Raw genomic sequence first — 13,613 nt, forward strand, 5'->3', positions numbered from 1 at the left:
ATGGGGATGAGTCCTGACAATATGGTAGGCCCTCATGGGGTAAGAGTCCTGACAATATGGTAGGCCTTCATAAGACTCTTGACAGTATGGCAGGTCCTCATGGGGTAAAGTCATGACAGAGGGCTGGAGAGAAGGTTCAGAAGTTAAGAGCACTGTCCAGAGTTCAAGTCTCAGCAACCACATGGTGACTCACAACCATCTATAATGAGAACTGTTGCCCTCTTCTGGTGTGCAGGCATATATGCAGGTAGAACACTATACATATAAAAGAAAGAAAGAAAGAGAAAGAGAGCAGGGGGGAGGGGGAGAAAGAGGGAGGAAGAAAGAGTCCTGACAACACGGCAACCCTCAGGGCTTACAGATGAACGCTAAGGTTTTGCTATACAGAGCTGGGGAGATGCTCAGTTGGTAAACTACAGCAGGGTTCAGTTCCCAGTCCCTATGGAGAAATGAGGTGCAGTAGCATGGACCTGTAATCCCGTGCTGGGGAGGAAAAGACAGGAGGAAAGGTCCAGGGACTTGCTGGCTAGCCAGCCTAGCCTAACTGGCAAGCTCCAGGTACAGGGAGAGACTGTCTCAAAAGATAATGTGGAGAGAAGTTGAGGAAGACACAGAAAATGGACCTTTAGCCTGGGCACTCATGCACACACACAAAAGATAATATCTTGCTACATAAAGTAGTAGGTACCAGTTAGTCCTTTCTGAACTCTTATTTTCAAGTCAACATTTGTGTCTATTTTCTAGTTATAAATCTGTAAAATTATGAAGGAACCTTTCAGATGACCCTATTCTTTTATAGATGGAGTCTGCTTATACAGATTGGGCACACAGGACAGGAGCATGGCCAGCATGTGTATCCCCCACTGAGCCATGGAACAAAAGTATTGAGGCTGCAGGCTGTTACATGTACATACATGGACCTCTCAATTCCCACTGAGTCTTCTCCCTAGGCTAAGATACCAACAGATGTTACAGACTGCAGCTTCATCTGTGTGGGTTGCAAAATTCCATACAAATTTGTTCAGAAATATTCCTCCTTGATTGACTTGGTCCTTGTTCAGATATAGTTCTCACGACACCCACAAAGGAAAGTAGGTAAATGTGAACACTCACACTTTTAATCCACTAAATACTCAGTATATAGCAGAACTCAGTGTAGGCTGGAAAAGCTGTAATATGGCGCTGTGCAGATGGGCAAAGCTTTGCTGTACTAGCAAGAGAAGGGGCTGAGTCCGGATCCTCAGACCCATGTGATCAGATGTGTTGTAGCACTCATCTGGAGTCCTCAGACGCAGGGGGAAACAGGAGGATCACATCAAATCACAAACAGGGCAGAAGGTGAGGAATGATGCCCAAGGTTGTTCTCTGACCTCCACAAGCACAATGTAGCATGTGTATACACACAAAGGTTAAAAAAAAAAAGGCCAGAACATGTGTATTACACACACTGAGTCTGGATATAAATAAACGTGTGTCTTTAATTCCTGAAAGCTCTCTTCCACTCTCAAGGGTACCAACCTCTTTTGTCATTATGTCTAAGGTCTCCTCTGGATACTCTTCTATGATCTGAAGTAATCTAGGAAACCTCAGCCTGGCTTCAGAAGAGTTCAACTTTAATGCTCTTAGCAGTTTCTCCACCACAAGTGCTGGATATCCTTCCAATTCTACAGCACCAAAGAGAGCAGAGAGGAAAGCGATGATTAGCATACAAACCATACATGTGACGAATAATAACTATTTCCCTGTTCGGGCTTCTTCTTCTGTCTATCACTGTTCCCGCTCCAGTGCTTTTCTTTCAGTTAAGAGAAGTCACATGTCTGTCAAATCCTTCAGGAAGCAGTTTCTATCCTGGACTGAGAGCACACGCTGGATGACGCTTTTGATTTTATTCCCAGAGCAAGAGGCAAACCACGTGAGCCAATAACAAATGGCAAGTAAAATAAGTGACATGATGCGAAAGGGTCGGCCGCAATGGCTCATATGTGCAGTGCCAGCACTGGCAGGCAGAACAGAGCGGCAAGTTCAAGGCTGGCCTGTGCTACACAGTAAGATATTGTCTCTAAAAGTTAAGTCTAAACCCCAAAATTGCCAATAAATAAGCAGAATTTATTGAATGCAGTTATGTTGCTTGGAGATACTATCATCTCTAAAGATGAAACAAAGCAAAATATCTGCTATTTGAAACACACGCACATGCACGCACACACATACACACACACATAAGCACGCACACACATGCACGCACACACAAGCACGTACACACATGCACGCACACACATGCACGCACACACAAGCACGCATACACAAGTGTGCGCAGTCAAAGGCATCTATACACTTTCAAGCTTACATACAGAATACTAACCCTTACTTCTCTTCTGTGATGCACTGGATGCACTCTCTTCTACCTTTCGGAGCTGCTGGTCACAGAAACCGACCAGTGTCATATAAGCATGGGCCTGCTCAGCTGCAGCCTCATGGCCCCAGCAGGAAAGCTGGTTCTCCTCTTCAGCTGACTGCACGGCCTTGGAGAAGTGATAGAATGCTCTCTGGTACAGACCTGAGATTACCTGGAATTCGGAAGATGCATTATTAGATCAACAGCTTTGAAATAACACTGAGACGTTAGGTGTGGTGTGCGCAGTCCCAACTGAAGCAAAAAGGTCCCTGGGGCCCAAGAGTTTGATGTCATCTAATCAATAGTGAGACCCCTTTTTAATAAAATAAACAAAATATACTTAAAGTTAGGTTAATTGTGGGATGTGTTTATGTGTATGTGTGTGCTGCGTGTGCACATATACCCCAGAGGCAAGGCGTTAAATAATCCCAACAAAATCTGGAGCATACAAGAACCAGATAAACTCCAGAGAACATGCCAGTCCATCAATGAGCCATACAGAACTGGGTCAGTCTAAGGGACTGTGAACCACACTGGGATTCAAAAATTTGATGAAAGTTGGGGCTGTATGTTCAGGTCCTGCAAAGATATCAGTGACACTGAGAAAGGAGAAGACAGGACCACTTGACTACACTGAGACAAGACAGAAGATGAAGAAGAGGCTAACTATAAAAATACAAAATTATCTCAAAGTCAAAAGAAACAACCACCCCACCACTGCCCACAAACTAAGCAAAGAGGCAGAAAAGGCTGTTTTACCCTAAAAGCTTGTAGAGAAACCATCTCAATGGAAAATAATGAAGAACTTTTATATACAAACCCATGGAAGAGCTACTCATCTTTCCAACAAAAGCTTGCTTTAAAGACTTGTATTACCAAGTTGAGCATGTAATCCCAGTATTCAAGATGTAAAGATAGATGGATTGCTCTAAGTTGCAAGCCAACCTAGTCTACATAATCAGTTCCAGTACAGCCAGACTTATATAGCAGGAGAAAAAAAAATAACAAAAGCTGGGCAGTGGTGGCGCATGCCTTTAATCCTAGCACTTGGGAGGCAGAGGAAGGCGGATCGCTATGAGTTTGAAGGCAGCTTGGTCTACAGAGTGAGTTCTAGGACTGGTTCAATAGCTGAGAAATCCTGTCTCAAAAAACTAAAAAACAAAGCCAAAAACCAAAAACTCAATACATCCCCTGTACTATTAGGGGGCTGGGATGAAACTCAGTTGGCAGAGTGCTTGCTTAGTTTTCATGAAGTCATGGGTTCAGTCCACAGTACCATATCAATCGTATCACACCTATAGTCCTAGCACACGGCAAATAGAGGAAATTCAAATCCATTCTTGGCTACAAAGCAAGTTTAAGGCATGCCTGGGATACATCTGACACTGGCTCAAAAAAAAAAAACAAAATCAAAAACAGAAGATATAATTCAAATACCAAACAATAGGATTATGTCAAATAACATGGATAATGTGAGAAACTTAAAATGACAGGTGTTAATCATTTCATGTTATTTCATCATTTTATTTTAACTGTGTTTTTACGACCAGGTCTAGCTCTGTAGCTCAGGCTGTGCATGGTGCTGTCTCCCCAATGCTAGGCTTGCAACTGTGAGCCACTACACCTGGCTTTGTCCATAAAAGAACACTCTCTCACTGCTGATTTACTTTGTCCTGAGGGTAGCACATAAAAGTCATACAGCACAAGAAGGACTGCCCTCCTCCACTTTTCTTACCTTCTCTGTGCTTTCTCCATTAGACCCAGAAAGTGCCAAGACTGATTTGGCCTTGCTTTCCTCCAGGTCCAACAGGCAGGCTGGTTCCCTGTTGATAGCATCAGCCATGATCTTGAAAGTTGTCCCCAAGAGAATGTTCTGGTCACAAGAGACCCGACTATTTTTGTTTAAGTAGTTTGACATATTAGTCTCATCTTTTGGATTAAAAAAAGAAAGAAAAAGAAAAGAGAAAAAGTGATTTTTTTAAAAGAAGAAATTCAAAGTAAGTTATTATTTTTTTTCCTATTAAGATATTAACTGAAACAAGGCACAAGACCCTGGCTTCATTTTCTGATGAAATACATTTTTTTCTTTTTTTTTTAACTTTCTTTTTATTTATTTTAGGTGTCTTTTTACATCATGTATCTGGATCCATCCCTTTGCATCTGCCCTCTGCCCCTGTGGCCCCATCTAAAATAAAAATTTAAGCGAAAAAGGGGAAAAAAGATTTAAAATCTCATCATGAAAGCTGCAGTGTGACACAGAGGGACACACAGTAAATCCCTTTATCCATATATCTTTTCTTGCAAGCGTTCATTGTAGAGTCACTGGTCTGGTTGGAGGCCTCTGGTCTCTGCTACACTATCGATGCTGGGCCCTCACTGGGACTCCTCTTGGATACCCTGTCATTTCCCGTGTTGTGGAGATCCTGCGGCTTTGGGTTTGGGGATCAGGTTTCTTAAGTGCTCTAGCAGATCACAGATGGGGTGGATGTTGGGGAGGGCCAAGTCATAACCCCGGGTCTGGGTCTGGGCCTGGGCAGCTGCAGGGTTGGTCTGCCTGCCAGTTCTCCCCTGTCCTCACCACCAGGTGAGCTCTGCAGCAATGCCCTGGCTAGTTCATCTCCCAGCAATGAGCGAGGGTGAGGCCAGTTCTCCTGCCTTCATGCCCTCACGGTTGGCTCTCTCACACCTACACCATGGGAGCCAGCTCTATTATGTTGTCCACTGGAGATATAGGGGCCACTGCAGCTGGTGAGGGGCAGGGACAGCCCTCCTGCTCTTCTGACCCCAGGGCAGTTCCCCCACCTGTCTCAGACATTGATGGGTGGGTGGTGATGGTGGGACATCTCTCCTCTGCCCATGCCCATGTGAAAAAATTTCTTAAACTTGCTAATATAAAAAGTTTTCTGTTAAAAGGAAACACTGAAATCCACAGAATTATGGTTTAAAAGTAGGAATAACCTTTTTATTCTAGTATTAGCCATATTTTATCAAATTCCTAGTTTTGTTTGTTGCAAAGAACAGAAGATAACTCTTATTAATATGTTTATATACATTAATATCCAAGGACATATTTTTAGACTGACAGTACGGTGTACAGTTTATGAAACAAAAGCATAGTGCTTAGCAAGGAACTCAGGGCTGCGCACCCAGCAGTGTGCCCACGGGGAAGTAAACCTAGAGCCTCAAACATGCTGACAACTATACTCATAGACAGATAACAGCACAGTGATTCAAGAAACCCTAGGATCATTATTTAACTCATTTCTCCCTCTTTTTGTTTTTTGTTTTTGTTCTGAGACAGTCTTCCTATATAATAGTGGCTGGTCTTAAAGTTGTGGCAATTACTCTGCCTTGGCCTCCTCTGTGCTGGAATTACAGGTGTATACTACCACGTGTGTGCAAGGAATGTTTTCTGTCCCTAGGATATGTGGAGAAAATAGTCCTTCTCTTGGTATTTTCAGAGTCTGCAGCCGTGTGTTTCCCTGCGCAGAGTCCCACTGCATACCCTGAGGAGAACGGCAGGAGCGTCAGATCCAACACATGCCCAAGGAAGCTTTTCTCCTCTCAAAACCAAGGAAGTTAAGTATTGAAGGGAAAACATTTTAATTTCCTTTCTAAAGGTAAACATTCCTTTTTAAATCAAAACTCCATTTTAAAGGTAAACATAACTCTGAATGTTGTACTGCATTAGCGCATGGCTCTGCTCTCCTCCTAAGGCCATGACATCACGCTGCGGCCCTCTGCTCTAGAATATTCACAAGGCAGATTGAAACCCTCAGATGAAGCAGCACAGAGCAGCTTTGGAAGACCACATAACAAAGCAGTCTCACATCTATGCAGCCAGTGGCAGCCTAATTACCCAACAGTGTGATGGTTTTGAGCACGGTGAGAACTTGTTCCTGGGAGCTCTGGGTGCGGCTCCGGCCGTGGCTCATGCGGCAGTAACTGTGTGTCCACTGCACTCGCCAAGTCTCTCTTGTTTTTGAATCTTTATGCAGCTCTTTCAGAAGTTTCATGGCAAGTGAGAAATTATTCTACATGAATAGAACAAAAAGAAAGAAAAGGTTTTGGGATTCTCATTATTCAGTCAAAGGGGCTCAAGCTTTTGCTCTGGTAGCTCTGTGGAAGAGATATGGCCTTTGTCTGAGAAAATTAGTCTCTTTAGATCTTTGCTGCCATCTCTTTCCCTTTCTGTTCCAGGAGAGGTATCTATCAGGAGTGAAAAGGTAAATACTGTCTACATCTGACCAGCACAGAAAATTACTTTAAAACTTTTTCAGCTGGCCTGTTCCCCTTTCTACACAACACAATATCCCCAGAGCAGTCTCATGTACACACACACACACACACACACACACACACACACACAATTCTGTGTGTATGCGGGTGCATATGTGCACAGAGGTCTCAGGTCAACCTTGTGGATCATTTTTCAGGTGTCGTTCATCTTGTTTTTTGTACAGTCTCTTACTGGCCTGGAGCTTACAGAGTAGGCCAGGCTGGCTGGCCAGTGAACCCCAGAGATTCGCTCATCTCTACCTCCCAGCACTGAGATTTAGTACATCTCTCTTTACATGGGCTCTGGGACATTAACCCTATGCTTACACAGCAAGTACTTTCTGAGTAATGTGTACACTTACATCTAAAGAATGCTTCGGCATTTCTTTTGAGCATACTTAGAAATATTTACAGTATTTACACCAAACATCTAAATTCCAACCGTTTTTACCAGCCTAAAGAGAAACTCTTAGTTCCATGGCAGACATGCTCAGTCTCTCTAGCTGGGGCAGCCAGGACACATTTTCTACCTAAGTCCTGTCCTAGATATTTCAAAACAATGCTATTAGAAGATAATGCATGGTTTTGTAGGCCTCTTTATTCACTACATTTCCAGACTCATCCGTGTTGTCGTGTGTCAGCACGTCATTCTTTATGGCCAATTAATGACCTGCAGTTCAGACACAGTATTCTCTTAGCGGGCATCTACTGATGACGGTTTGCATTCAGACACAGTATTCTCTTAGCGAACATCTACTGATGACGGCTTGCATTGTTCCTATCTTTCCAGATACTTGAACACTGTGAAAAACCGTTTACACATTTTTGTGTGGACTTTTATATCTCCCTTCTCTTGGGTATGTCTAGGAATGGAATTTGTAGAGCATATGACAATTCTGAAATGGCTAAACTGCTCTATTTTTCAGTGTATATTCCCACCAACAATGTACATTTTTCTGTGTTCCCCACCCACGCTCCCAGCATTGCTTCTTCTGTGACAGTCGCCACACTGGTGTGGAGTGGTGCCTCACTGCTCTGGTGACTAATGACATTGAGAAGCTTTCTAAATGTGTTTATTGTCCATTTACATATCTTCTTTGAAGAAGTGCCTCAACTATCTAAAGAAGTATTTTAGTTTTAGTCATGTGTCTTTCTATATGCATGTGCATGTCCCCATGGAGCCTAGAAAAGAACACTGGATACCCTGGAGCTGGAGTCATAGGAAGTACTGAGCTGCATGGTGTGGGCATTGGGAAATGCTGGAAAAGAATCCCAGCACTGAATATGCTGAGCCATCTCTCCAGTTCAATTCCTTTTTCCTTTGTGCTTTTGAAGTAGTGTCTCATATAGTCCAGGCCAGCCTCAAATTCTTTATTTTCTTGGATTCATCTCACTAGTGCTGGGATTACATGTGCCAGCATGTCTGGTTTGGAGAAATGTCTACCAAATCCTAAGCCCATTTTAAAACTGGGGGAGACCATTACAGAAAACTACAACCAATCAAAATGCAGAGTTGTAATCCAAATCCAATGGCTACATCTACAATAAAATACCTGTACTTAAGGTTCAGAGGATCATTGTGAAAGAGGGGGCAGAAAGAACAGCCAGAAAAACAGTTTGCTGTGAGATCATATCTCCTAGGAATGTGGACGCTACATCTATAAAGTATCTCAACATGAATGCCTAAACATGATCTGAACAAGAACAACAGATATAGTAAGATGTACTGGGAAAGCCCAGGAGGCTTCAATCCTATTCAAAGAACTACAGGCAACTAAGGAATGCTGAGGGCACGAGAAACGGTCTACTCTAGAGAAGAACATACCAGTAACACCAAACGGCCAGCCCTGACAACATATATATAAGTATCACACGGATTGAACAAGGTGTACTTATGCATTTAGGAATAGACACAAACACAGACACAGACACACACACACAAAAACGCATCCATGTAGGTATGTAACAATTAATTTAAAAAAACCATGAATTTGAAAAAGAACCAAATGGGGTATATAGGAGAGTTTGGAGGAAGGAAAGAAAAGAGAAAAATAATGTAATTACATTATAATCCCCAAAAGGAATAATTAAAAAAAAAAAGGATCTGGGTGTTTTTTGTTTTTTGTCAGTACCAGGAAGAAGAAATCCCCTTTTGACTGGTAGATCAGGGTAGTCCAAGTGACTGACAAAACAATATAGACTATTGATATATCTAGCTGACACCTAAGAGCCACAGTGATCAGCATGACATGGTATCTGTAAAGGTGCAGTAAGCGGTATCACATGGTGGTGTCAGTCAACAACTGTTTAATAGGACTTAAGGCCCTCTCAGTAGGAAGGAAAACATGCCAAGTCCTGGAAACCTCCACAACTTCCCATGGCTAATGAGGTCATCTATCTCAGAAAAGAATCTACTGCCACTCCGCTAGACTAGCATAATTACCACATTCAAAACCTTACCTTTATACACACAAATTTGTATAGCTAACCCTCGTCAAGGAAGCTTCACTTTACAGAAAATGGAGACCATCACAGAAATCCACAATTGGACATAATTCAACGGAAGGTGGGGAGCCCAGCACCAATGGATATAAATATCATAAATACTACACGGTTCAGGGCATTTCCGAAAGAAGCGACATACAGATTCTGGAGCCAGACTACCAAGAAGTCTGCTGTGAAACAGTCTCTTCTAGAAATCACTGCATAAACATGACTGGAACAATGGAATATCAACAGACTTACTAACATGGAAGGAGGCTAATTTCATGAGGTCCTCCCCTAGACAAAGAACTGTAGGTAACTAATGTTTTTGGAGAAGAGTTCCTGGGAGGGGCTGGAGGGATAGACGGGAAGAGAGGAAATAACATATTTCTATTTTAACTAAAATAGTCTCCCTCTCAACCCTGTTCAGTTATAAACTACTCTACCTCTGTTATTCGACAGGGTCTCATGTAATCCCTACTGGTTTGGAAGTCACTACGTAGTTGAAGATAACACCGAATTTTTGATCCTGCCTCCATCAGAGTATTGGGATCACACCATGCAAACTTTATGCAGTTCTGGGAATTCATACACGTCAGAAGCTAGGATTTCAAGGATGACATCATTCCAGGCTACTGTGGAACTCTTTGATTCTACAACACATGCTATTTGAATTCCATGCTCAGTTTGTTTTGAGGCAGACAGCTTTCTGTATTGATCTGCTGGACCCTCCTTCCTCAGCTTCCACTGATGGGAGGAGGGTCAGGACAATCCCTGTTTAAGAAACATTCTTAATATATGAAGAATACTGTTCTGTTCCCTTATGAGATATAGTTTGTAAATATTCTGTTACGTGTATTATCTCTCTACTTTGTTAAGCATATATTTTGAGGAACAAAGTTTTAAATTTTGACGAAGCAATATTTATCTCTTTATTTAGTTGAATATCTCTTTGCCTTTCCCTCCTTTGTCTACACCTTTCTACTGTAATTAGCATTTATGATTTCCAAACACTTCTGGGTAAAAGTTCCAGCCTCCGTGCACACCCAGGTGGTCATGCTTTACCCTAAACTCTAGCCTCTCTGTTCAGAGCAAACTGGTAATTCAAATGTCCCTTCTGCAAGTAACCCCTACTTGTGTGCTCCTTGCACTGGGAGGCCACTCTCCTTCACCTGCCTGTTTGTTAGAATGGAGCTAGGGGACAGTGGTTGTCTTACCCTTCACAATTTTAGGGACAATTACCCTAGTTTATTCCGGAGCCTTCATCATCAAGTTCTTAAATTCAAGTCATCCTGTTCCACCACTTGCTCACCATTCCCCACTACATCTCTGCATGCTTGCTTTTGCTCTTTCCATGTCAAACGGCCATTCTCACAATGCACTCAGCTCATCAGTCTTTATGCTGCACTGGCTGGGAAACCAGTCCCGGGCTAACTTATGCACGTACCTGCTCTTTTCCTGTGCTGGGGTTCAGAGCCATGGGATTCTTTGGAGACAACTCAGCACGCTGTATGACCGTGGTTTCCATCGGGATTCTAAGCCCTCTCCAGTGTCCTTCACATGTGTTCTCTCATGGCTTCCTGACTTTCCTTAGCTCCTTCTGGAGTGCCCCTGCCCACTCTCAGTGGATGCATGCATGCTCTGAAGCTGCACCGTGAACTTCCACAAGGGAGCTCACTTCAGCAGTCCCTCTCCTGACCATTCAGAGCCGCATTCCTCATTGTGCTCTTGCAGGCTGCCCCTCACAAACTGCTCTGCATTCCCACCCACCCGTCTTCGGGACAAGACTCAGAGGCACCTTCCCATAAGATACCCAGGCAATAGTGTCCTGCCCAAGGACCTGTTTTTCCTGTCTTCCCTCCACCCTGCTAAGTTAGGTCTGGCTACCAGCATCCCAGACAGCATAGCACAACAGACTGCTAATCCTATGCCCTTCTCCAAAGGTTTGTCCTCATTACAACCGCATGCTATCGTGAAACCTGGTTTGGGGGCTTCTTATGGGGTATGTACTACTCACAGATTAGTAGAACCAAAAATCCAACCTTTTTCCATGCAGGAGATCAAGAGTGCGGTTATTCCTGGACCATACATGTTATCTTTCTGTCCTGTTTCCTGGCACTAGGGACATCATTCCTCAAAGGACAAGAGAGTGAGGCACAGGAACTCACCTTTTGCCCAGTACAACTCTTATCCCATCGAAATTCTCAAATTCAAATAAATCCTGTTGTGACTGCTGCCTGTAGTTCCAAAGTGAACATAATCTCTACAAAGTTTTCTCTGTTCCCATAAGAATGAATGCCCCTCCGGTGTCATGGTACTTTAGTTCTTTTTTGTTTTGTTTTGTTTCTGAGACAGGGTTCCTCTGTGTAGCCCTCTGTAGACCAGGATGGACTCAAACTTAAGAGATCTGCCTGCTTCTGCATTGGCGTGCTGGGATTAAGGGTGCTTGCCACCATCATCCAGCATGTCCTTCAGTTCTTATTACTAATACCGTAACCGTTCATCTGCTAGCTCCACAAAACACTTTCCAGTACACAGTGAAGAATCAAAACTCAAATTGTACATTCTGAGCTTCTAAGATGCTTCCAAGACAATAGGTAAATAAAGCAACGAAGGTTTCCTGCGATCCTTAGATCTGCATTAGTTTTCTCTCTATCCCTAATGTTCCTGGCATTGCTGGCTAGCATTTCCATGCAAATATATTGTCTATAAATGCTAAAACAAAGCTGGTGTCACACAGAGCTCCAGGAAACTTCATATTCCTCACAAGATCTCTCAGTCACGCACACACTCCCTGCTTCCTCTTTCCTGTCAAGCTGAGCAGCAGTAGGAAGAGTCTACTATGGTCCCTTCAGGACTAGGCCTCTGGCCTTCCCCAGAGCAGTGTAGTCACAAGTTTGGATGTGCCTCCCTGCAGCAGCCAGCCACGTGAAGCCCTGGAAGACTGCAATGAAGCCGCTTTTTGTTGTTGTTTTGTTTGTTTTTGTTTGTTTTTTTCTTTTTTGAAAGGTGTTTGGTTTTCATCCCCTGTAGAGGATAGTGAAAGAGAAACTGCTTTCAGTCCAAGAAGATTTTTTGTGGAAGGAGTACAGTGTCATTTCTAACTACCAGGGCAAGCCTGGGACTGCCAGGATTACTATGTGCATGCAACACAAAAGCAGTGTGCGGGAGAGAGCTGGCGGAGAGAAGCAGACCACTGCAGAAAGTCCTGAGATATGTCTAATGCCAATCTTTCAGATGGTTTCTTAATTACTGAAACTGATAAATTTCTTTTATCCTCTGAAGCTGCTCCTAAGCAACCCCAAAGCAAAGATTATATAAATGAGCATTTAAACTGAGAAAACAAAATGGCTGATTATCTCTACTAGACTAAGGGCTATAAAGAAGGTTTATAATAGCAATCAAGAAATGGTCATCAAAATAACAAGCTTAATATATTAAAATGTAATTCATATTTTAACAGATATGTAATTTTCAAGCAAGACAGACTTAAGATCTTATTATTAAATGCAAGACGTCTGGGAACTAAATCTAAAAAAATTATAAGCATCAAGGACTCATTTTTCTAAATGATATAAATCTGGCACTAATTAATTACTTTTTAAGTAATAGAAAATATTTTCAAATAATAAATAGTTTGTGATAAACTCTTGAGTTTTGTGAATAGTGTTTCTTCAAACTTTGTTCTCCAAGCGCTGCATATGGAGCCCAGGGCCTTGCTAGGTAAGAGTTCTACCACTGAGCTACATCCTATTTTTCAAAAGTACTTCCTTATAAAGGGAATAAGGAGATCAAGTGATTATTCTGAAGGTTCACAGTTTAGAGGAAACTTAAGGAAAGAGCTCAGGAAGCTTCCAAGGAGTCACCAAGGGCACAGCAGGGAACACACCTGCTTCCACGCACTGTCCACCATCTTCATTCTCATGGTGAATCTGCAGCTCCGCAGCATGGAGCGAGCATCTTCCTGCAGCTCATCGACTTCTCTCCTGTCAACGGAATCTTCATCCTCATCCACGCTCATACTGAGGTCACCCGAAGAAGCAGTCAGTCTCTCCTCTATTTTACTGAGAAAGAAGCAGCTGCATAAAACAAGAAGAAGTGAGCCTCAACGTCAGACAGTCGTGAAAGCCACCCCGATGCCTGAGAAGCAACTACAGCATCACAGCACAGAACTGGACAGGTATGAAGGGTTCATTTGTAATAGAGTGTAAATACACTGAAGGGATTAGATTTCTCCCCATTTAATAAATACACTCTTGGAAGATTCCCGAACATATTTTAATAGACTTCTAGATTTTATTCAGTGCTTCCATTTCCATAAACTAAGGCATTTAAATTGCTTGGATACCACAAGACTGAATATTTTAAAAATAGATCTGCCCCTGCCTGGAAAAAAAACTGAAAATTTTAAAAATAGACCTGTCTCTGATGTGGGAGTGTCATATATCAATCTGTT

At 42.7% G+C, this 13,613-nt stretch overlaps 1 protein-coding gene across 1 annotated transcript in view; it reads right to left on the reverse strand.

The window, feature by feature from the left end:
- The window catches only part of Prkdc (protein kinase, DNA-activated, catalytic subunit), a 174,764-nt gene that overhangs the window by 22,539 nt on the left and 138,612 nt on the right, over positions 1–13,613 (reverse strand). The window contains exons 68-72 of the mRNA XM_013354879.2: positions 13,047–13,236; positions 6,255–6,429; positions 4,131–4,324; positions 2,363–2,567; positions 1,519–1,664 (exon numbers count right to left, since the gene is read on the reverse strand). Coding sequence (XP_013210333.1) covers positions 1,519–1,664; positions 2,363–2,567; positions 4,131–4,324; positions 6,255–6,429; positions 13,047–13,236 — 910 coding nt within the window. The remainder of the gene's footprint in view (positions 1–1,518; positions 1,665–2,362; positions 2,568–4,130; positions 4,325–6,254; positions 6,430–13,046; positions 13,237–13,613) is intronic.

Source organism: Microtus ochrogaster, unplaced genomic scaffold (assembly GCF_000317375.1).
Source record: "Microtus ochrogaster isolate Prairie Vole_2 unplaced genomic scaffold, MicOch1.0 UNK77, whole genome shotgun sequence".
NCBI classification, from domain to species: domain Eukaryota; kingdom Metazoa; phylum Chordata; class Mammalia; order Rodentia; family Cricetidae; genus Microtus; species Microtus ochrogaster.